The following is a 25,113-nucleotide window of genomic DNA, read 5'->3' on the forward strand; positions in this document are numbered from 1 at the left end:
GTTTTCCAAATGCATTCAACAAATGTGCCATTTATTCCTAACTGGGACCTGGCTAACATCAGAAAGAGTAAGGTTTCTCCTTTTCCAATGTCTGCCTTGAGCCCCAGGCACAGCGAGAGGAGGCCAGCATGTCTCCAAGCAGTGACTAATTATTTCAAGACAAATCAAATCCATACCATGCTTCCACTTCAGTCCCCTCAAGACTAATAGACTCTTCTTCCCCAGGCTTTCTCCTTGCCAGTCTCCTGCCCCTCACTCTCCCCCCCCCAGACACCCCAAATCTACCAGGTAACAAGTTAGCTCTTGCTCAGTGCAGGTCTATCCAGCATCTTCCTCTCCTTGCCCACAACTTTATGGTTAAAATTGTGTCAGCTAGCATGTTTTTTTAGTCATGTATGCCCCTTCTGACTTAATCTGTATAAATAAAGACTTTAGGCTTGATGACGCTCCTGATATCATACGCAGCCTGAAAATATCCCCAGCTCAAGGCCTCATTCCACTATGGGCAGAAAGTGGTCGTATGATCTGATTATGAAGTTCCAAAGTGCTGTCAGCGAAGAGAAGAGCTATTCTCATTCTTGCTGGGACAGCTCTTTGTTCATTTGCCATCCACGTATGTGCTGTAAGGTCTCAACTCCTTCAGACCCAATTTAGTTTACATGAGCTGTTAAGACTCAGACATGTTTTCGGAACTCTATTCAGTTTGTGTTCTTGGCACACATCATGATCCTTAATGACAAACTGTATGCGTATTAATAGTCGTATTCATTTGTTGCATAATTATTTTAGTTTTTATCATTTAAATATGACATAAATATCATATTGTGTTCATTACAGGTGTACCATAAGATAAAATTCTAAACATTATGTAGCTACAGCTCTGTGGAGTTGAGTTGTTCTATAAGCTTCAGTTAAAAATTTTGTATGGCCCATCCAAACTTCAGTTCTGGTGACCTGAAAATATCACCACTGAGTAGATTTTTCTGAGTTTCAGGACCAACACTTTTGGATGACAATAAACTTACTACATTTACTCACTACTTTTTTTTTTTGCCTACACAATGAAGCAAGTATACTTCTGCTAAGTTCCAACCCAGACTAGTTCTCTGCTGGCTGGCAAACCATTTTATACCTAGTCCAGTAACTGGATTGCAGGCTCCATCCAGCTCAAGAACAGCTCAGGGGGGGGGAAGAAGAAAAAAAAAAGGGAGAAAGAAGGTGGTAAAGTCATCGATGCTGTATTCCCCCCCCATCTCCTTATCCCATGCTACACCCTTATTTATGCAGATTCTTCAGAACCATTTGAGCCAAGTTTCAAATGGAGCAAGCACTTTCAGATGAGCAGTAAATCCCTGAAAGCCTGGATTTATAACAGGGGCACTGTCAGAACCATTGCAATAGCACTGCTAGCGGGTGCTGCAATAATCACATCAGATCATATTATAGATGGCTAAGAAGGTTTTGTGAGCCTGGCCGTTGTGCCTGCCTAATTTATAGTGTTCCTGTCAGGAGGAAATCAAGTTTCATAGTTATGACATTTCTTTCTAGAGCACTAAATGTTAACTTTGCTGATCACGCATATTTTGGTAGAACAGCTTATTTCTAAATGGCAAATGTGATATAAAAAGCATAATGACTTCATTCAAAACCTTTATAGAGCAGCTGATTCTCACACCTATAGAAAACAGACTAAGTGGTATTTTAGTCATCAGAGTATAGAAATAGATACGCACTCGGTATATTCAATTCATTTTTCCCATTTTAAGTAACGTCATGTTGCCATAATTGCAGTCTATCTAAAACTAGTTATTTTTTGTACTTCTAATATGAACTTAAATAATGTTGTCATATAATAGAAGTCATATTACTGATGGATAACAACCACAGAAATCCTTTTACATATTTCATTTTGTACAAGGATTTCATCTTAATTGATAGTCATTCAGAGCTAGACGATTGTATGAAAGGAAAGGAAAGGACAAAGGGAGTCTCATACTGTAATAAAATTCATCTACAGTCTCAGCACTCAGAACAAATGAGAGAAAGATGCAGCATCACTTGACAGATGAGAGTAACACCACAGTGGATGCATGCGTTACCCCTATCATATTAGCTACTGGTGTATTTTCCTCTAAATCATGTAGAGGAAATAATTCCCTCTAGGGTGCTGGTGAGACCTACTGTTGGCTGTGGACATATTGCGTATCCCCTAGTGCAGGTACTGGGGAAAAATCGCTGCAAATGAGTAACATCAACAAAGACCCGCTGAAGAGCCTCCTTAAAATCAAACTGCTTGCAAAAACTGTAGTATATATTAGGACAAACTAGTATTGTTTACAAATACATATCTTCATTTTGACATACTGGTAGCATCTAAATTATAATCAAAGCTTATGCAGTCTACTTGCTGCTATAAATATTTTACTGCCATATTTAAGTTACCGTTTCCTCAAGAGGTCTCCTGAACACTTAAAGTAAAGGTTACTAAGTGAAACAAATGGAACCTCAATTAATTTCTAACAATTCGGTGACTTGCATTAACTACTTGGCAGCTAGACATGAGAAATACCATGTTTCCCCCACCTAGTCAACAACTGTGCAGACACACTGATGATAAGAAGTTTTTATAGATCTAAACTAGACTAGATCTAATCTAACACTATTGAGTGCTAATATCTGTTTTTAATTATATTACAGATTTGTAGATAAAGCAGAGCATCTTATTTCTTTAACTTCTTGCCTGTACTTTCCTCAAACAGAAGCACTATCAGGACCAAGTGTGCCATATGCAGTATAAGCTCACTGCCTGTTAGGTATTTTCCTTAAAAACTTGCTATAAATGTTTTTGCAAGGAACAAAAATCTAGTCTCGTAGATGACTCTTACCTTTATAACAGAGGCCCCTGCCCTGGAAAGAGGACTGTGCATTTGGGCTGCTGCAGCCATATTAGCTATTGTATTGAGGTGGTTCATCTGATTCATTGCCATTGCAACCGAAGCAGGAGGTAGGCTGACGGGTAGCAGAGGGTGGGGCATCATCATAAACGGCAGGTCTATCCCTAAAAGAGAGCAAGGGCATGTTATGTGTGTCAGTCCCTCATTTTATAACCCTACCCATTATTTTTTAATGTCTATATTCTACAGGATATTGACTCGTCAAACACATTACTATTATGTGTTAATAATTTTGAAGTTATATAGTGAATAACAAAATTAATATACAACAGTGCACAAGTTCAGTGATGTCTTCATTGATAGCAATAAAACAAAAACCACAAAACATGCAGATATTTGCATGTTTTCCCAATACAACAGAAGAATATACATTAATGATTTTATCTGACAATATACTCTACAAAGCCCTCAAGTTCTCTTACTATTATTAGTTTACTTACACAGCAATCTGAGACTTCTATATGAGGACTATTGCTTGACTGTAGGAAGCTGTGGATTGGACTATACAACACTACTGTACTACCATACAAGTCTGTCAACTGGAATATGGAATGAGAGCTCAAAATGTGAGATAAAAAAATGTTACAAGTGTTTTTCATTTCCAAAAAAGTCACTTTAAATTTTCATCTATTAAGGACATAAAAAAAATCAAGAAGGTGTGAAATGTGTTTGCACGCATTTGCAGACCTTGACATTGCTAGAAAGGTGATGTTACCGCTAAAAAGAACTGGATTTTCATATTTCATTACCAGCTATTCCAGCATGCATATTACTTGTATTTCGTAATGGCTACAATACAACACACCAATCCACTGAAAAACTTTCAGGTTCTTTTGTATTTAAGAGTTCTTCAGAGGGACCACTTGAAGATCTCTACCTTTGGGCATCCAAAATTCTTTTTCCAGAAAAAATAGGACACATTCTGCTACACAAAATGTCTTATAATTTTTCTAAGTGAAATTTTGATTAGAAATTCTCACAAAAAAAAAGAAAAAACCCTTCAGGTACATGAAGTAAATAAAAATCATGTAACTAGTTATAACCATGTGCTATTCACATTATTTATTTCTAAAAGATTTTAACTTTTGCCTCTATCTTCATGACTTTAAATCAGAGGGCTAGTCACCATTTTGCTGTATGACAGAACACAAAATAAAACTATCATTGACTGATACAGCTTGTTATTTCAGTATAATTTGACCATAGCAATAAAAAGACACCACTGTGACTACCACAAAAGGCAGAATTGTTTATACTCGAATTCCCACACTATCTGTTTAGCTTGAGCAAATCATGGTCAACTATGATGTCTTATGATTCACTGTGTTTTGTTTATAAGATGATCCATGCCAATATTAATTATGACACGTAATAAGCCATGCCCACATATATCTCCTTTCACTTTAAACCATACTGACAATCCCCTTCACTGCTTACATCCATAAGCCTTTGTTCCCCTGCATATCTCCCTTAACAGCCCAATAATCTCTCCTCATACTCTATAGAGTTCCAAAACTCCCAGACACCATCTGGCCACATTGAGTTGTATGTCTACTTAAAGTCCAATTGACATGCAAACTAAATGCAAACTCCAAACAGAATTTAACAGCACATCACCAGTTTTAAGACACAATCCGTCAAACATTTCAGAGGACTATGAAGAAAATATATCTTACACTTGCAAATCATTGGACATAATGTCTGACATTCAATAAACCCTTTAATAGCCTATAGACATGTGCCTACTACAATATCTATTGGAAAATAACTAGAAAGTTTTCTTTAACAGCAAAGAACACAATATCCCTGATGCAGAGCATGTACAGATACTGAATTATGCAAGAATATAAAATGAAAGAATAAACCATGGTGAATATGAGTCCTATAACCTGGTGATTCTTAATTACTGACACTTAACCAGATGCCCATAATGCTCAGGCTCCTACCTTCCCATGAACAAAGCAAACATATATTGTAGAAGCCATTTAAATAGTCTGGATTTCTTCAAGTCTGTGGCACTATATAGGTAGCAAGGAAGCATCTGCTCCTACAATTTCATAAAAAGCCAGAAATGCCATTCAACCATTAAAACTAACAGGGAAAATCGACTTTCAAAACTTTGAGGATGAAGAATTTAAACAAATAACGAGGATTCATAAATAATAAGATTTTAATTCTTCATCCATCACCACCTTTCAGAATTACTCTCAGATTACTCCTAACTACTTCTTAAAATATATTTTTGTTGCTTTCTGACTATTTCTTTGAATAACTTGCTAGTACCTCCCCTTTGGGTGTAAAGGAGGAGGGAAACTCCAAGCTTCCCACCTATCCCCCTCCCAGAGGAAGGAAAAGAGATGGATTTGAAGTGAAGTTTAAGTTCCAAATCCAAACTTTAACTGTGTCATTTTGTTCCAGTTGCTTTGGATAGCTGCATTGAAGAGATGACCTTGCCCACACCTGGCAGGTACAAGGCATGACCAGGCAGAAGAATTGCTTCTACTCACTTTTACCTAGCCATTTTCACCCATGCTTTGCCCTCTTATATTTATTCAGTGGTCAGAATTTTCAACTGGAAGAGATTTACTCATATAGCTAAAATTTTAAGCAACAGTATGATTTTTTTCCCTTCAGCCCAGGCCATGGCATTGTTAACTGGGACTGATATTCCTTAATCCAGCAATGGGTGGCTATTCAAGAGAGTGGCTGTATCCAGTGGGCAGCTTGGTCGTGATGCACAAGCGCAGTACACAGCGGAAGGACCGGCCCTTGTGTACCACGTGCTTCGATCATCCACTCCCCCAACTTCCAGAAGGATGGGAAGGAGTACAAGCATGGCCTTCAAGCAGAGCTCTACGTACTTTTTTCAAAATTTTTTCCCCGTAATGGCAAGGATACATACTGTTGGTAAGCAGGTGATTCTGCTGGAGAGGACTGAGTGGGTGTGCGCTTCCAAGGCTCGACTGTCCCGACAGTGTGGGATGACCAATGCTGTGCTGGGATCCTGTTGTAATGGGAGACTGAAGCTTGTCTTTATCCCAGGAGGATTCACTCCCACCTGCAAAACAGGGTGCAAAGGGACCGTAAGTGGCATACGCTTTTCTTAAAAAGACACTTTGCTTGGTTAGCAACAAACTAATAGTCTTCAGCAGAGCTATGCACCGCTAGCACAAACACAGCACACACAAATACAAAGAGAAAAATTAAGAAATATGTATCAGACAAAAGGTATGTTTAGAAACTTTCAGCATCACCTACCTTCACAACAATAGTCTCTGGAAACAGAAAAAGCTAAAATGAATATCTGTTTGGTCTGAAGCTACTGTGTTCTGCAACAATTGTACAGATTGCAGTTTTCTTTAGCATTACATTTATACACATGAATAACACGTTCCTTTTAAACAGCAGTTAAGTAGATTATGAGAGTGAATTCTGAAATACAAACCTGGTCCACAAAAGAAATCACCTTAAAACTTAGGCCGAACATTTCTAAGTAAAAAGCTATTTTATGTACAATCCTTTCTCAGGTATAGCCCATGTTTTTAATTAGATTATTGATTGTTATGAAAATATGTAACTGCAGTATTGACTTTGTTTTGATTTTACGAAGAAGAATTTCAATTAGAATAAGTGATAGATTACTATGATTAAAGCAAACAGGCAGCAAGAAACATTTTAACTGAAGATGAAAGTAACAGAAAAATTCCACATTTTTTTACGACAACACTTAACTAATAAACATGATTAACACTGCTAAATGCAAAAGTTTGAAAGATCAATGATTGAGAAAAAAGGAAATCACTTCATCATTTTAGCACTATGTCCAAGTATGAATTACTTCCCATAAAAGATCTGTAATTTGTAAAATGATGAGCAATAATTGACAAAGAAAGATACAGTAAATTGTGCTATGTGATATAATATAACATGGCATAGTGTGGTAATTAGAAGCACTACTGCAGTTAAGACCCTGTCAGCATTTTCGCTATTTAATATACAACATTGCAGCTCTTTAAATAACATTTGACTGATATTCAGTGTAGAAGTTGTTCACTTTGACTTGTGATCCAGATGTATTATTTTTCAGGTTAAAGCTGTAATTAATATATATATAGAGGAGGAAATTATTAGTATTTGATTTTACCAGATAAATTTTATTTTTTTCCATATGCTTTTTGGAAAATTTAACATTTATACTGTGTTCTTCCTCAAAAAATACACACAGCAAGTACCATAATATAATTTTTTTTCTTATAAACTGATTTTTTACATTTAACTTCACATATCAGGGCAGTGGCCATGAAAACTGTGCACAAGACAGTTTGCTAGAGACTTCTGAATGAAGAGAAAAAATTGCACTCTTCATCTAAAAGTTTCCTTATCCCCCCCTTCCCCCCCCCCCCCTTTTTTTTTTCCCAACACTTCCAACCCCAGGCATAGATGGTCAAAACTCTTGGCTCATTTACTTATTTTTGGAAGAATTTACCTCGTCTTTCCAAAGCCTCATGCTTCCACCCGCCATACTTCTGTGGACCTGAAGCCGTAGTATCAGAGTACTACCAGACTTCTGGCCTCAGCTGTATGTTCTGTGCTCCTAAGTGCAATTACTCCTATTTTACAGACAGAGAATTGCACTGGGCAATGTGAAGAAAAGTGACTTGCTTAAGGAAATACAGGAAGCCTGCACTGGAACAGGAAACTGAATTTAAGTTCTGTCACACACTCCAAATCACCAGACCAGTCTTCCTTACCAATGGAGACAATAATATCTTTTCTTCCCGCAAATTCCACTTGTAAATCTGCTCCTGTATTCAGTGCCAGCAACACAAGAATAAATTGTAATACACTTATATCTACAGACCATTCCTGTATTCTTGTTCTGTATCACTTTTCCTTAGACAAAGAAAGAAAAATATTGCTGAGAGCATGATGTACTTAAGTGCATCTCAAATGAAACGTACTCTATAGTATGCAGTACGCCACACAGATAACAGCTCCACCACTTAATCAGGGCTCCATTATACTATGCAGTAGCAAGTCACTTAAAACGGAAGTACTACGTCGAATTACCTCTTACCTAGAACCGTTCAATAATGAAGTGTTTTATATGGTCAGTATGATTAATTGTCTCCTACTTATGAGTGGGCAAGCTGAGGTGCAGAACTGCGAAGCAACTTCTTCCAGGTTACCTGGCAGATTAATGGTGAAACTGGAAGAGAAGTCAGGTCTCATGGGTCCTACTCGTTTCCTACAGGGGCTTTCAACTCAACTCACCCACAGCTAAAGATTTTTACCCTTTGCGTAGCTAAAGATAACAGCTTTAAAAGAAAACTTGCATCCTTCCCTGCAGTACCTACTCTCATATAGTAAGAAAAAATTATATATATAAGTTAATTGTAAGCTAGAAATAGATTCATATTACAAACCAAACATGTTAAATGTGAACCTTCGGTAATACACTTTGTCCTTTTAATTTCAAGCAATTAAAAAAAGAATTACTCTTTTCTGAGCATACACATTTTCTTATTTAACGACAATGTCAGCATGTTATATGAGCAAATACGTATTTGACATCAATATATATTTTTGAATTCTGCTTCCATAACTATTATTCCATAAACTATTAAAGTTGATTTATCTATAAAAAAGTAAATCCTCTTTAATACCTGAAATTTAAATTTAGCCACAACTTTTCAGATTTTTGTTCGTAGTCATTTTTTGTCCAAATACTTGCCATTAAAAAGGCAAAGATGTCATGTGTTGATTCTAAATCCTCTCTTTGGTAATGATGACCTTACAGATGAAACTAAAAATTAAACTTTACGGTATGAACCATGCATACAATATAGAGTAACAAATTTATGGAAGTCAGAAAAGTTTGTGGGTTTTTTTTCTATCATTATATTCAAAAGGTTTGGTCTTTCGAGAAATTTGTACTGGGAAAAATAGTAATTTATTTGTCCGTACTAGGCTAGTGAAGGTTCTCATTCTTTAATATAGCAAATAAGGAGCCTAAAGTTAAACAATGACTCATACTATTGTATATAGAAAGATGGACTTCAAGGAGTTTCTTTCAGATGTATCTGAAGCAAGAGCGGAAAAATACTTGAGAAAGAAAGCAAACATACAACACAGTAAGGAAAAACAGAAACAAAACACCAATGGGACTTATTTTACTTCTTGTTTGAAAGGAAACATAACTTTTATTTACTTTAAATGAGAAAGAATATTTCATTTAAAAGTATTAGTAACGTGATTCATAAGTGTCACAAGAACATTAACTGAGCCCTCAGAAGTCTGCTGATTTGATAAATGCCAATACATCGTTTCTACACTTTACAAAAAGCTTTACATTTAACACTACTACCCACTACCCATATGACCTTCTCTACAACAGATAAAACCAAAGGACAAAAAGGTAATTTTTCCTTATCTTGTTTGCATTCTAGTCGATCTTGTCCCAGAACAGATTGTACTCAGCATTAAAAAAGGGCAAGAGAGGCAAGAACCTCCATCTTCCAGAGCTCCGGACGCTTATCAGAAACAAGCACAGAGCCTGCAGTTTCCTTAAACATAGCTACACCAAAGTGGAAAGAAAAAGGCAGAGGCATTGACTGTCCAGCCATCCTAAAAGATTGCAGAATGCAGTGACTAGTGTCAGAAGAAGCTAAAAAAGGTCTGATCTGCTCCAACCATCCAGTTCAGGCCACACAGAAAATCTGATGCATGGTTCTTACTACTTCTTTCAAATTTGCAGCTAAATGCTCAATATCTATGAAAACAAAAAAAAAGAAAAGAAAAGGCCTGATTGTTGGCATTGTGCACAATCATCTATAAAGAAATACAGAGCAAGTTTCACAGAGTACAGATAAAGACAGAAACTAAATGGATTTGGTAAGAGAAAGAGTTATTTACAATACATTTACTAACTCAAGTCTGCTATTCACCAGTCTTAACACGTTGAGAGAACTTACTTATCAGTGCATGAATTGCACTTATGTTCAACTAAGCAAAAATAAAACTAATGCAACAAATCCCAGTCCATTCTCTTCAAAATTAAAATGTGGTAAGAGGTAAGCATTCCCCTTAATACCATTTTACAGCCCAGTGGCCAAATTCTCTACGTCTCTGTTCCCGAATCCCTCTCAACAGGGAATGCAGATGAGTTCAGATGCATAGGGATTCAAATCACACATAACACAAACAAATATGGGAAACCGGCCTAAGCAATACACACTCATACTGTTTATTCCATACACTGTACTGACAGATCTACCAGACACTGCATGGTTACTTGCAGTCACATACAGATCTGTAAGCAAAGAGCCTCTGTTTCAGTTTCATTTTGTTTAGTTGAAGGAAATGCAAGTGATAAGCTCAGCTTCATTTTCCTGAAAATGCTGCTTCTCACCCTTCTTTGATTTTAGTAATTTTATAAAATAACTATTTAAACTATATCTTTTCTAGTAATCAACCTCCCCATTTCAAAGCAAAAACTAAATTTTGGGGGGTGGTGGGGTGAGAAGATATATTTGTGAAAATTAAATTAGCGTCTTAGCTTTAGGAATTGAAAGATCTCCAGAAAGTAATCAAAGTTCAATTTGGTGACAGTTACTTTTCATTTGGTTTCAAATTCATTTTATCAGCCTTAAAACTGTATGGTCTACCTAAATGAAATCCATTCTGTCAGAGGTACCTTTGAATTGAACAATCACACTGTTTCAATCTATGTCTGTCATTTTATTTTTTGTTGTGATACATTTCTGAAAAATTGAACTCAAATTGTTAAAAGCAATACCATTTTCACTGTCCAATTTTATTCTAAAACTATTTTTAAGCACATTTTTCATGCTATTGGGCATATTAAACATAAGATTAGCTGCAAAGAAGTAATATTCAGTGCATTGCTATTTTGGCACTGATAATTTCAAAGTGTTTATCACCATTAATTTTGTAAGTGTCCAACAAACAGTAGTCCTCTGAAATTTTTTGGCTTATCTAGAAACTCAGTATCCCTAAACTAACATGGGCCTATTTGCCAATACTCATAGCTCCAGTGTTTTCACATGTCCCAGGCTATTTGATTTTACCAACATCCTAATCTCACCTCGATACTGGAAAAGACAGTCAAGTTTTTGGCCTACAAAGAATATCCTCAGCTGAAAACCCTTCAGCCTGCAAACTTTTTGTGAGTTCTTTCCATGGTTTCCAGACTCCACTTGAATGTCTGAGGAAGAGAAGATTATGTTGAAGAAGAGTTTTTCAACATCACCCTATAGAACAGCAGATCTCAACACCAACTGGAGGCTCAGCAGAGACTGTAAATGTCTCAACAATATATAATAATCTCCAGGTTGGAAAATACAGCTGATAGCTCTAATAGTTTCATTATAGACATAAGACTTTCATTTGCCAACAGAAGATCACATGCCAGTACAAGTGTCATTTTTAGACTCTATCCAGTTAGGAATCCACTTTGCCAATAGTAAAAAAATCATGGCACCAAACTACTATGTATTCCCTGCCTGAAAATAACCTTTTGAATAATCATGACCGAAACTAGAAGTCCACATGTCAGTCAGTTGTTGGCTAGATTCATTGATCAATAAATAATTGAGTAGTACGAATCAAGAGATGTCCCACAGAGCTTCATCTATCTAAAACATCTGCAAATTTAACTTGCCAAAGTAGAGTGAAACTCAGATTTCATTCCCTAAAGATAATACTTAAAAAACAAAACAAAACAAACAAAAACCAGCAACAACACAGAGAGACAAACTGGCCTGATAGAATTAATTTGCTCCAAAAGTAGACTGAAATTTTGACTTTTTGGAGGAATCAAAACTTTCAGAATTCAGATCGCTGAACATGGAAAATGAAGAGAAGTCATAATTTATAAACTGGGAATCTCCCTAGATTAAGGATAGGAAGGTACCACTTACGCTACATTCCTGATAAACTGTCACTTTTCTGTCAGAAAAACGTAAGACTGTTTTGGGTCTGGATTATGACCTATTTAGCCCTATATTCTGTCCTTCACAGTGGCAGTGGAAGATGTTACTCATGAAGACTACGTAAGCCTGTCCACTTTCTGACGTCCCTTATTACCCCCAAATAAATTTTCATATTTTCAAAAGGGAATGAGATTTGTTTGTTTAGATCACCCTCGAATGTTGGGTGATAAACCAGCCCCTAAAAGCATGGCATCCATCTGAAAATCTAAAGGAAAGGTTTGCAGTGCATTCTAAGCTTTAATGCACTGATTTGTTTAGCTGTGTGTATTTGGCTGTATCAACTTCTGGATCATGCCCTAGAAGAAAGCCATGAAATTGTGTAGGGTAAGATATTAAAACTCAAGAAATCCAGTGATGGCTTTACTGGTCTACTTCCAAAAACTTATCAAGTGGTTCAGCAGATGTAATTACTGCTTAGCCCTGCCAAAGCTTTGAAATGTGCCCATTAATTCAGCAATTCCCAATCTGTCCATCAGTCAGTCATACTTAAAAAATATGTCTGTCACAACTTAGGTGAAGTAATCTGTTGATAATTATACAATAAGAAGTCATCTGAAATTTGAATATGATTTCTAAACTTTCTGAAAAGTCTTAATGACAGCAAAATCAAAGTTTATTTCACAGCCATAAGGATACAAAAGATAACTTAGAATATCAGAGTATTTAGTGGCAATTGACTTAAAGAGAATAATTCAATTAAGTCCATGAAGGTACTTTTTAGAAGATAAAAGCACAGATGCAGTGTTCAGTGACCTAACCATCTCCCCCAGACCATCAATTCCCTCCCTTTAAAATGAGCAAAGAAAAAGAAGAGTGTGGTAAATGCAACAACTTTTAAAGTTCCCAAATGGCAGTATATTCATTTAAACATGAAATACCAAACATATCTCAATGTGTCAGCTGATGCACCACAAAAGCATCCCATCAAAGTTAGATTTAGCAACCTGAAGATTATATTTTTAGAAGTCTTGATACAAACTATCATACTAAATTCCATAAAAATATGCTAACATTCAAAAGCACAAAGTTAGCTACCTGTTCCCATTCTTCTCATTTCTTTTGCTGATTTGGTCATGCATAAATATCAATCAAAACAATTCACTTCTTGCCCACGAAGGAATGTGACAAAATCCCTGATAATTAATGAATGAAGTCTTTGCTTCTTTGTTGCCTGCTATTTAACTGTGAGATAATACAATGAAGGGAAAACAAACAAACAAAGCAAACCAACAAAGAAAGCAAAGAAAGAAAACCAATAATAAGCCTGTAAACTTTACATCAATAGTTAGATACTTATGGCTTCCTAAATGGAAATCAGTCATGGTATTTCAGGAGGGAGGGACAATATAAATAAAGGAATAATGAGCATCAGAATGCATATAAACACAGTAACAGCTGCAGTCCATCTAGCTTAATACCTTGTCTCTGACAAAGCCAAAAGCAATACTTACTGAATGAATTTAAGTACAGAGAAGCCTAGTGACAATTTCCCAGAATATTCTCCATCAATTTGTTCATTATGAACTTCCTGAAACAGAGGTACTTTCCTTAAATTTAATAACCTTTACTAGATTTTTCTTCCACTTAATTAAACTGCTGCCAATTTTCTGCATCAACTGTAGTATCCTGTAGCAAGGAGTTCCATAGCTTGACTACGCACTTCCTGAAAAGCTACCTCATGTTACTGGGGCAGGGGGTAACCTGGTATTTGTCGTCTTGCTCTGATGTCTTCTAGTTTTTCTAGCGTATGCAATAACGAAAAATAAATGCTTTTATTCTGTTACTTCTACACAGTTTGTAGTATTATTCTTGGAATTAGGGAGTTGAGAGTTAAAACCTAAATATTCTTTTGGATCTACATCAATGTCAAAAGCGTGTGCAAACTCCTTCCTCAGAGCTATTAAGTGACCTCTGTTCTCTGTCGCTCACTTTTTGCATGAACCTCAGCAAGTTTGAGCTACTGGCCAGATAATATGCTTGTATTCTTATTGGAAAGTTGGTTCAGGGAGGCTTCTGACAGCTTACCAAAAATGCTTTTGATATAAGAGGGCTTCCAAAAATCTGCACATATCATTATTTCAACAGACATGATGTTGGCAAACCCAAGAGAGGACAAGCTTTAAATGTTCAATACTACCTTGAAATGTAAGCACGGGATTATGGTTCATTCTTGCACAAATGATCCTTGTGCATTCAGAATGATAATTGCTAACATTTTCAGTGATACAGGAGTCATTTTATTGCTTTTTATTTTTCTATAGAAAGGTAACGATACTGTACTAGAACGTATCTCTTCTGGTTTATGACCATCAAGAAAAAAATGAAGTCTTTCCTACTGAAGGACCAAAGTCTGTCTTCAGAAACACGTGTATTTCACAGATGGAAATACGGCCAAATTTGGTCTGTCGTGTTTTTATTACTGTCAATGATGCACAAGCCAGAAATAAAACAGCTTAACTTTCAGATCTTGAACACAGTTTGTAGGGCTAGCTGCCACAAAGAATAAAATATACATTCCTCTAAACTCAACTGCAGCCAGCAAGCAAGGATTCATATTACAGTGATGACAATCATTGACACCTTCAGTCATCACAAACAAAGCACGTTGGGGTTGCTTTTTTAATTGCTTAATATTTTTGCATATTTGAAAACTTACTGAAACAATCACAGAGATACATGTACTATGTATTTTTAATGTAAATGCAACTAGCTGGAGAGTTTGGTTTGATTTTAGAGGCTTTGAGAACGTCTTGATCTCCACAGCACACAGGTAGCAGTACTATGGTTCAATATCAGATCATTGAAGTTTCAACCATTTATGAACAATTCAAGTTTACAATTGTGATATGCTGAGTTACTTTGTAATGACATAAGCAAATTATGTATTTACAATCGTTTCAGTAGGAGATTAGTATTCTAATACTAGAGGAACTCTGTAATATAAAGTATGGCTTTAAAGAATTAAATGCGGTCTGTTGTACTTCATACTTAAATATTTGTTCAACCTTCCAAACCCCTACCAACTTAATGTCTACACAGAACTCAACAACATTGAAGATTTCACTAGAGAATGGGAGGTTGCAAAAGGGATCATCATTTCGTATTGAAGACGGATGACTGTAGAAGTTTTCCGCTGAGACTTACTGCCAGAATCCTGTTTCCATGAAGAATCAGTAAGTATAGACACTTGCTCTTGCACAGCCTCAACAGTTGTGTCAGCATGGGGAACACTGGGAAGGTATATACTAGTTCTGAAGATGCGCAATTTCTTTTCTATCTGGCATTTGATTCCTTGCACTAACTTACTACAGACTTCCAAAAAATTTACATTGCTGCCAAAACCAGGAGAACCTGTAAGTAAACCTAATTCACATAAAAGGTCAGCAGTGAAATCCATGGTGTTTCATTTAATGTCAGTCTATAAATAACAAGCAAAAAAAATCTTGAACTTCATTAATAGCCAAGGCTGTGCTTCCTTAAGAACTCACTTTCGTTTTTGCTTATAATAATAGCTGAATATATACCTACCACAGCATATAGACATCTTATATGTTCAATCAATCTTTGATTTTCAGACTTCTCATTCATCAAACCTAGCTATTAGGTGCTCTCAGCTAATCTCTAGTGCAATTCTCCTCAATGATATGTGAGAGCTTTGCATTAGTTTCTCAAAGGAGCAGGATCAAAACCCTAGAAATGACCAACTGTGCCAAAAAACCTATTCAAAAATACATCCTAAATTTGTTGCTGTGTAAGGGATACTCTAGGTCTTCAAATGAGTATTTTTCTGAGGTATACAAAGCTATTAACTATCATCAGCACAAACATCATTAAAATGCTGATATTAATACTAGATAAAGTGAAAATATTTCTTAAGAGGAAAAAGTGAGAGGCTTTAGCAACAATATATAATAGCACAGTGCCAAGCTGAACTTAACTAAGCTTGAGGTTTTGGACAGGATTCATTTCTGCTTATAATATAAGTATGCACCACCTTGATTATCATTTAAAAAAATATTGACAGCTTGCCTTCTCATACCAATGCCTAGTAACAAATTCCAAATGTTTTGTCACATTTCTTGTGAGCAATGCCATCTGCCAGAGGTGGCATTTCATGGCTGTTTACCCTGACTCCCTCCAAGAATTCATCTGCCACTATCTAATGCTGCCTGAATAAAGGGGATTAAGACTCTGATGCAACAGAGACTATTGATAATTTGGTATAATTGGGAAGAAATGAAGATAAATGAGGTTGAGGATGGAGAGGCAATTAGTTGAGCTGCCTGTACAGCTGTGTTCTCGGCCTAGCTCCCCTGGCCTTTTCTTTGGTGAGGTATGTGCAAATTAAACATAATGACAAATACACTCTTCCCAGAGCTCTTTAGTTTGGGAAGCTTGAAGATATGATTTTCACTTCTGAGATTCAAGGCAGTTTTCAGTTTAAAAGAAAAGTCCTATTCACCGTTGAGCTTTTTAAAGAGAACGCAGTCTCTAACGGCACACCTACGGCACAGTACCTGTTACTTCAAAACACAGCTCTTCGACTGGGAGTAGTACTGAACACTTTTGCTGTTACTGTGGTTTTGACCAGAAGGATGAAGGCTTCTACCTTCCTCAGTGTCACAGAGAGCCTTGATCACTACACAGCTCGAAACATCTTTGATACTGAAATTTGGCATCTCAATCTGTAAATATCTATCCATTTAATCGGCCAAACAATAGCCCCAAAGCATGATTCCCCTGATATGCGTATTCTTTAAAGTCTAGCTCCAAATATTGCAGCTGGATCTCCATTTTTTAATGTGCTGCCTTTTAAAAATACTGGTGAAAATGCCTCAAGTGAAATGTCTACAATACACATTTTGTTCTATGAAAGACTGGAAGAGTGATGGATTTGTAGTCATGAATAATAGGAAGACAGCTACCCAGATATTAGCCTTACTTCTAGGCTATATTATCCAGGTAAAGCCAATAATCAAGCCTGAATACCTTGAAAAGTGTGAACATGGTCACACTACAAAGCTCCAAATTAGAAGGAACAAATCTGTCATAGTATGTAATTAGTTCTTTCAAATATACTGAGATCCATTCATACATATACATACATATCTAAAAATATGCACTTGTACGGTTTAACATAAAAAAGTACAAAATATACATTTGCCACAAGAAATGCCACTTTATGTTTCACATAAGATTCTAACATAGTTCTTCATAAATGACAAATAAAATCATGTAAGATCCTCTTTAGAAAGAAGACCAGTATTTAGAGGCAGTTTTGGCTTACAGACCTGTTTCCCTAACTACAAGACACATATGAATTTTCTGTTTTCATATATAAGTGGTTCTAACAGAATTAGGTCTTAGATGAAAGACTCTTCATATAAATTGCACTTTTTCCCACATCCATATTGACTTCAACTCTTCTAAAAATTATTTTAGAGATTACTTGAACAATGCTCCTTACATAAAGACACAGCCAAGATCCTGCACATTGAAGGAATTTTGGTGAATTTTAAAAGAAAAATGTTAAATATTTTAAAAGAACAACAATGTAATAGATTTGTTTTGAAGCACGAATTTTAACATAGTTCCTTTGTACTGTAGAGCACAGTTCTTTGGCATATTTTCTAAGCTGAATTTGGCCCTTTTAGAACTCACAGAACTTCTGCAAAGTACAGTGCCTCCTCCTGTTTTTTCATATCTGCAAAACCTTTCTCAGTCTCAACACTGCACTCCTTCCCACTACCCAGAGGTCAACTGCAATTTCAGTTTAGCCTTATCTAATGTACTTTTTCATTCTGGATTAGATTTCTACAAAAGACTAAAAATAGTTCACTTTTTTGTGTGGCAAACATGCCAGCAGAAAAGGAGAACATAACAAGTAGTTTATAATTAAGTTAAATCTACATTTAGTCTTACAGAAGCTGAAAATTTGGCTGAGGTAACTGTTCCTTTTTATAACCAAAGTTTTTAACATATAGTGCAGAATAGTGATTTTTTTAAATTAATCTTCAATATTCTAATTGCAGAGTTTACACCTTTAGTCCTTTACTGAAACCCTCTTCTCATTAACATTGTAAATGAGCAAAATTATTTGCTGCTCATCTTCTGGCTTGACACTTTATCAAAGTATTCCAAGTTAATCTTTAATCTTGTGACTGACCGTGTACAGTGCACACATTACACACGTCACATGGAGCAGAGCTTCGGCGTTCCACTGGGAACAAATGCCCCTGTCCAGGGCGGAGAGACGGCAGCAGCTCTTTCCAGCTCTGCTTTCTCACACCTGCACCACAGCTGTACACACTTACCGCCACTCGTGTTGGCAGCCTTCATCTCCTGGGATCATACAGGGTTGAGTGCTCTCAAACAAAGCAAAAATACGCGGCTCTGTGGGTGCCCCTGACGCGTGTCAGCACTGCTGTAGTCGACAACGCCCAATCCAGCGTTTTCTTTTATTTCGCACTTGAGACAACTGGTGCAAGACTTGCCTGATCTCTTTGCACCTTGCGTGCCCCTCGTCCTTCACCCCCGGCGGCGGCGCCCGCTGCCCCGTGAGGAACAGCCGCTGGCTGAGGGCCACGCGTCCCGGCCAGGCAGCAGGGGAAAGGCCGGGCGGGGGGGTTCAGAAAGGGCAGGTGCTGCAACACAGTGGGGAGACCGAAACCTGGAAAGTGATACACCTAAGCACAGACAAAAGGAGAACGAGGATCAGAACTGTTCCCTGACTTCAGTAGGTTACGGGATACAGAAAACACGGCACCTTCAGTAACACGCCCATAACCTAAAAGGTAGCAAAAGGCAGCTTCTGAGCAAGCTAGCTAGGAAACTAAGGACAGGCAAGTGGTAAAACAGAAAGAAACAGAAAGAAAAATTTATTCTGTCATGAATAGGAGAAGGAGCTGAAAATGTAATATTCTATTTTCCATGTTCATTGTACTCTGTTTTCCCACTTCCATGTTAAAACATTCATTTATGTCCCTCTTCCCTCCCGTTCATGTAGCTATTCCTCAGAGGTGGCTGCTAATTATCTGTCTATCAACATCCTCTCCCAAAATCATCACACGTGAAAGACTCACTGTTACTGCAAGGGTTAAGTGAACCCCTTCCTGAGCAAATACTTTGTGTTTTTATAGAATCCCCTCTTGCTGTTTTTCAAATGCCTCAGTGTTATAGATTTATTACAAGGCTAAATATGAATTCTGCTCTACCTCTTCTCAATTTAAAAACTCAGACACATAAAATTTAACTATAAAAAAGAAAAAAAAAATCTCTTTCAACTGCTAGAGTTATTTATTTTATTTTACAGTTATTTATACTTATTTTTATTTTACCCTACTTTTAAGTGATTGCTCATTTTCCTATTTCATAATGGTACTCTGCAGCAGTATTATATAATATTTCTAAAACAACGGCATTATGATAAAATTAACTGTGATTTCTCAAAAATGAAACTGGAAAGCAAGAACAAGTATCAGAAAAGTACTTATACAATTAGTATCTTAGCCTACTAAAATGTTATCAGAAATATTAATTGGTGCTCTTCATGTAAGCTTTTTAAAAATGGGTGTTGAAATTGTATATACCTGAAAATTGACACATAGGAAGTGGCTGGTAATGCTGTTCAAGGACCACCTAAAAACCACAGAAAGTTCTTACTGGGAAAAAAATAACAATATATTTATATATTTATATATTTTTATATATATATATATATATATATATATATAAAAATCTGAGTAAAAGCAGCTGTTCCAGTCTATAAAAGTGACTTGAAAAGATGGAATCTGTGACTTCCTCTAGTGTTTGCATAAAGAACTAACACACGGCTGTAATTGATAATCGAGGAAAAAAGCCACAGATTTCAACAGATCTTCAGAGCTCCCTGGTATTAAATGCTGAGAACAACAATATCAAAAGGATCCTCTCTCCAGCACTACTGGTGTCAAGGTTAATGAGCTAAAACTTGTTAAATTGATATTACCAAACTAATGACTTTTTTATAGTATATTGCATGGATTTTAACAGACAGGCTAATGTGGAATATTGCTAGTCTTAATTGAATTAGAAGTTATTGCATGTGTACAATTAAGATAACTAAAAATGGAGGAGCTGGAGCTGTAAGGCAATTGTCTATTTAGTCCATGCAACCGTCACATACCTTGTGTACTGCCACAAATACAATTAAAATTTCAAATTCAGTCACTGAATTCAGAACACATTCGACTGCTAACATACAGAGAAGAGGAAATATTAGCATGTGCAAAGATAGTCTATTGACTGTCAGTAACACTTAAAAGTCATTAATCTTGATCCCCATAAGTTCCCTCTTTACTGATTCAAACACTGAATCAGAAAAACTCATGTAAACTACAGAGCCTCAGCTCTCGATGATGGAGCAAAGGACAAGCTCAACAGCAGAAAGGGAAAGTGCCTTGTTCCGATACCGCTGTGACTCAGAGCTATTCAATCGTTGCAGTCAAGCAGAGAGTAAACACAGACACTTTCTGCCAAGGTATCTTCTTCCATCAGTATCCCTCCTCTGCTGGCAAGTGGAAATGTACAGCTTTTTACCAGCTGCAAAAACTTCTACTGTGTGCTAGAGGAACGCCCATCTACAGGAGGATTTTCTATGTGTGTTGTAAATAGAAGGATACCGAGGATAAGCATTTTCTTGCAATAAAAAAAAAAAAAAAAAAAAAAAACAGCTTCAGTGAAAATTCCAGGACAAATCTGTAAAAAGTGGATCAGAAAAGAACGGTTCTCCAATTTCAAATGCAACTTTTAAACTAATAATTAAGTATTTAAAGTACTTAAATACTTTTATACCAACCGCACCACACATTAAGACAAAGGGTAAATAAATGCCTGGAATCTACATTCAAAATAGATAAACAAACAGCAAGAAAAAAAAAAAAGATTTAATGAATTATGTTAAAAAGGAAGGAGCTGATGGAAAATAAATGGCATTTGTAGATGATTAAATTTTGAAGGTGAAATGTTGTGTAACTGCACCAACCATTTATTTCAGTGCCACAACTGCATCTAATAAATAAAATATATTTTTAATCCAAACTGAAGATGGAACTATCTGATGACTTGGATTTTGCATTCATGTAGTACAGGGGCAGGGTTTAGGCTGTAATTATTCAAGGCAGTTTCAAAGAATGAGGAGCTGTTAGTAAGTTGGATAGAAAATGAGCATCAGTCGCTAGCAACAGAACAATGCAAATATTTCTTCTACAGACAGAATCATAGAGTTTAAATTCATTGAGGATCTTTAGAAATTATCTAAATATCAGATGCCTACAAGTTTGTCCCAAATGCCCTTCTGTTTACTTAATATTTTTCTATTAAAGTTCAATCTCTAACATAGAAATGTTGTTTAATGTACAGTGTATAAATCCAGATACATTCGGTATTTATAAAAAATAAAAAAAAATAGTTATGCTAGGTACTCTAGCATTTCTAAAGGACTATTCTCCTTGGACCTAGAATTTTACAAAGAAGTGGAATTAAGTTGGATTCAACTTCCAAAAAATACCTACTTTGTCAAAATCAAGAATAAAAATAGAAGACATGCAGCAAATGAGGGGGAATATTTCTCAAGGATGAAATGCCAAAATCTCCCTTACATCAAATTCTTTGATAGAGCCAATCAGAAAATACGTCCATAAGAACAGTCTATCCTGCAGACACTTCTACCTACTAGCTTTCCAATTTCCATCTGAAATATGAGAAAATAAATCACAGTTTTACTAATATTATCTGCCTTCCAGGCAAAGGGCAAAATACAGCCTGTCCTGTCCCACGATCCTGGTAACTGAATACAGAGATCAAACACAGACATGCTGGAAGTTTCACAAGTCCCACAGATTATCTTTGTTTCCATCCTTACAGTAGCCTGAGCATCTCCTTATAAAGAAGGAATCTAGTCTCATTTTTACATTGTGCAGATACAGAACAGACACAACAAAACAAGTCCTTCAGTTTTCTAGGTTTTAAATATCAATGCATGCCTGATCTTAAAGGCAAGCTCAACATTTATGTCTTGTCTTGGTGATGAAGTTCATGAATTTATAATGAGAGCAGAACAACTCTGCCACTGATTAAATGTCAAAAAAGGTTTTATTGTCAAATATACTGTAAATACAGAAGATATACAACAAAGACTATTAATTGCAGATAGCTCTGTACAGCTCAAAAAATGCACATGATCTAAACAGGAAATGTTGATTTTCATAGTTTCAACTATCACTTTTAATTTACCTTCAGAATCTACCTTCAATCAACCGTTATAGCATGAAACGACCATTATAGCTATAAAATGACCAAACTCTGCTGAATGAAATACTTCACATTCAAGGGCAGATGGAGCCTATACCATGAGCATGCATGGCATTATTAATCTACCTACCGAACACTCTGGATCTTTATTAAAATTTATTTTAACTTTAAGCCAGAGGAGTGTGATGAGAACTGACCAGGGGCCTAGAAAATTATCAGGATGAGGCACGTTCAGAAGAGCAGGTTGTTTAATGTAGGGAGGGGAGGAGGACAGACAGCAGGCTCACTAATGGTCTTCACTAGATAGAAGACGTGATAATACAAGGGAGAAAGCTGTTCTCCATACCTCCAGTGTACAGGACAAGAAGCAGCAAGGATGAGCCTGTAACAAGGAAGACTATTTAGTAGAGTATTTAAGAGCATTTAGAAAAACAGCCACGATTGGTAATCCTATGAAGTTTCTAAAATAAAGCTGGACAACCACCTCTGTCAGACACGATGCTGGCAGAACTCTTGCTTCGTTGGGAAAGCGGGTAAGGAAACAAGCCTGGAAGTCCCGTTTTCCTGCGGCATTGAACACCGCAAACGGCAGTACAGACACCAGGTCCAGGGGCGGCGTCACACTGCACGGTGGAACGGCCCATCCTGAACTCACCCTGCCACAGCTAAGCTGCACCTACCACCTGAGCTGGATCTGCATGCCACAACATAACCTACCCCACAGCCTAGTCCCACAGCCCAGAAATCCTACATAGGGTCCCCTCTTCAGCTACAGGAACGGTTCAGGGAAAGCCCTAGCTATTCCTCTCTTCAGAAGCATTGCAGTTAGAAGAGAGAGAACCATTCTAAAATCATTAGGTGCATGCTTGCTGTGCTCGTGAAGATGAAACGTCTGGAAAAACACAATAAACAAACTGGCCATCTTAAAATACATACTAGTTACTTACTAGATAACGTAATATTGGTCACATCTCCAAGATAATAAACACCTTAAGACAACATTTGTAACATGGTGAAAATCCATAGCATTTTCCCTTTAGATCATGAACAAATGAGTAGTTTCAAGTGTGCAATACCAACACTTTATTTTTCTCAATGACTAAATGAACCAGGTTTTAATATTTTTCAGTGATCTAATTAATATAGATTATGCTCTTAAGAAATTTAGAATAAGAATTTAATTTGAGAAAAAGATGTTGCAGCCATAGAAGTTAAAGATTGCTAACATGGTCTGGTGACAAAAGTACATTTATTTTTGGTCAGACAAAACATCGCTGGTCTTCCATAATTGTAACTAGGATGATCTGATAAATTCTTGCTGATTGTATACAGTGAGAGGGTTGGTGTGGTTTTTGTTTGTTTTTTATGTGTTTTTTTTGTTGTTGTGGCGGTTTGTATTTTATTTTTTTTCTTAAAAGAGCTAAAAACACGGACTACCCACCTGTATCTATTTTTAATTTGGTAATGTCTGTACTTGCTAAAATTCTACCAAAATGTCACTCACAGCTTTAGATTCCACCTTTTTTTAAACAGAATATGGAGCAGAAAGCATAACCTATTATGCAAAACTGTCATATGCTTACTTTTAAAATCACAGAAATAAATGCATTATCCCAACTTCCTTATGAATCAAGACTTTAATAAAGGAAAACAAAACTCGAATAGAACTATTTAAAATAGCCAAGGTATTCCATAAAAAGTAATAAGGTTTTGATCTGTGTATGTCCTGTTCACCCATACAGTCCCTACTGCAGAACTAAGGAATGCCTCTCACTTTATGGGTAAAGGCAGAATTACTTGAGACCACTGTGACTTCTGTCTCATCAAATTCACAAATCAGCTAGACATTTAAACAGCACCAACTGTTGCAAGTAAAACTGCTAACGAATCTCAGCTGCAAAAATGTCAGTTCAGGGCACTCTGCAAAAATCTAGTGCTGAATCCTTAACTAAAAAAAAAAACACAATTTAAAAAATGTTTTTGGATTAATGCTACTCTTTCGAGTGAGAAAATATTCCAAATGATCCCATTTCTTACCTCAAACATAAATTGAATGTATGTTAGGGGATTTTTTTTTTTTTAAATCTGATTAAAATTGTAATTCATGAGACTCCTGCTGTTGGCAGCTGCATCACTATCAATGACATCCTTTGGGGGACTCTCAGCATGTGGCCTGCATCAAAGGTAATATCCCAGTTTTCATCCTAACTTACACATGCCTTAACAAGAATAAGAATATTCCAGACTTTAAAATGTAATTAAAATATTAAAGTACTTTTTATTGTTAAAATATCATTGATGTGAGATTGTAGTTCAGTCTCTAATATTAATAAGGGTAACTACCATCAACATTTACTTTTCCTATAATACTGTAATTCCTCACATACTGGATTCCTTGCATCCTTACGTACTGAAACTGGAAATTAAAATGCATTGATTAAGCATATTAACAAACCATAGCATTTAAACAAGTATGTTACATTGTGCAAAATGATAGACAAAATTTTACTGAAAGAGTACATACAAGGACCTCCAACTCCCCAGTAAAATTAAAAAATAAGCTTTATCTGACATACGGTACTTTACTGTTATTGTTTGGTAGCACTACAGAAAATCTGAGGAGAAACAGGCACACTTAGCATTTTTTGGCCTCCAAAATTACCCAAGTTCAGCTGATCACCAGTTGATGGTTCCTGCTCTCAGGGCCAGTTTTAGTTTTATCCAACCATGATTTACAGAGAGGCATTTTAGAGAGGTAGATCTGGAACCACATTTTTCTTTTTCCTTCCTTTTCCCACTGCACCAAGAGCAGAAAGGTGCCCCCCCACCCTAAGCCTGCCCATTAGAGCAGCTCT

The 25,113-nt window shown here is 36.4% G+C and overlaps 1 protein-coding gene across 8 annotated transcripts in view; it reads right to left on the reverse strand.

Moving 5' to 3' along the window:
• DACH2 (dachshund family transcription factor 2) overlaps positions 1-25,113 on the reverse strand; it is a 289,478-nt gene that overhangs the window by 59,269 nt on the left and 205,096 nt on the right. For all 8 annotated transcript variants that reach the window (XM_083797536.1, XM_083797535.1, XM_083797538.1 and 5 more), the window contains 2 exons: positions 5,857-6,012; positions 2,886-3,058 (listed from right to left, as the gene is read on the reverse strand). In XM_083797536.1, coding sequence (XP_083653662.1) covers positions 2,886-3,058; positions 5,857-6,012 — 329 coding nt within the window. The remainder of the gene's footprint in view (positions 1-2,885; positions 3,059-5,856; positions 6,013-25,113) is intronic.

The sequence above is a fragment of the Anser anser genome (genome assembly GCF_964211835.1).
Source record: "Anser anser genome assembly, chromosome: 13".
Taxonomy (NCBI): Eukaryota; Metazoa; Chordata; class Aves; order Anseriformes; family Anatidae; genus Anser; species Anser anser.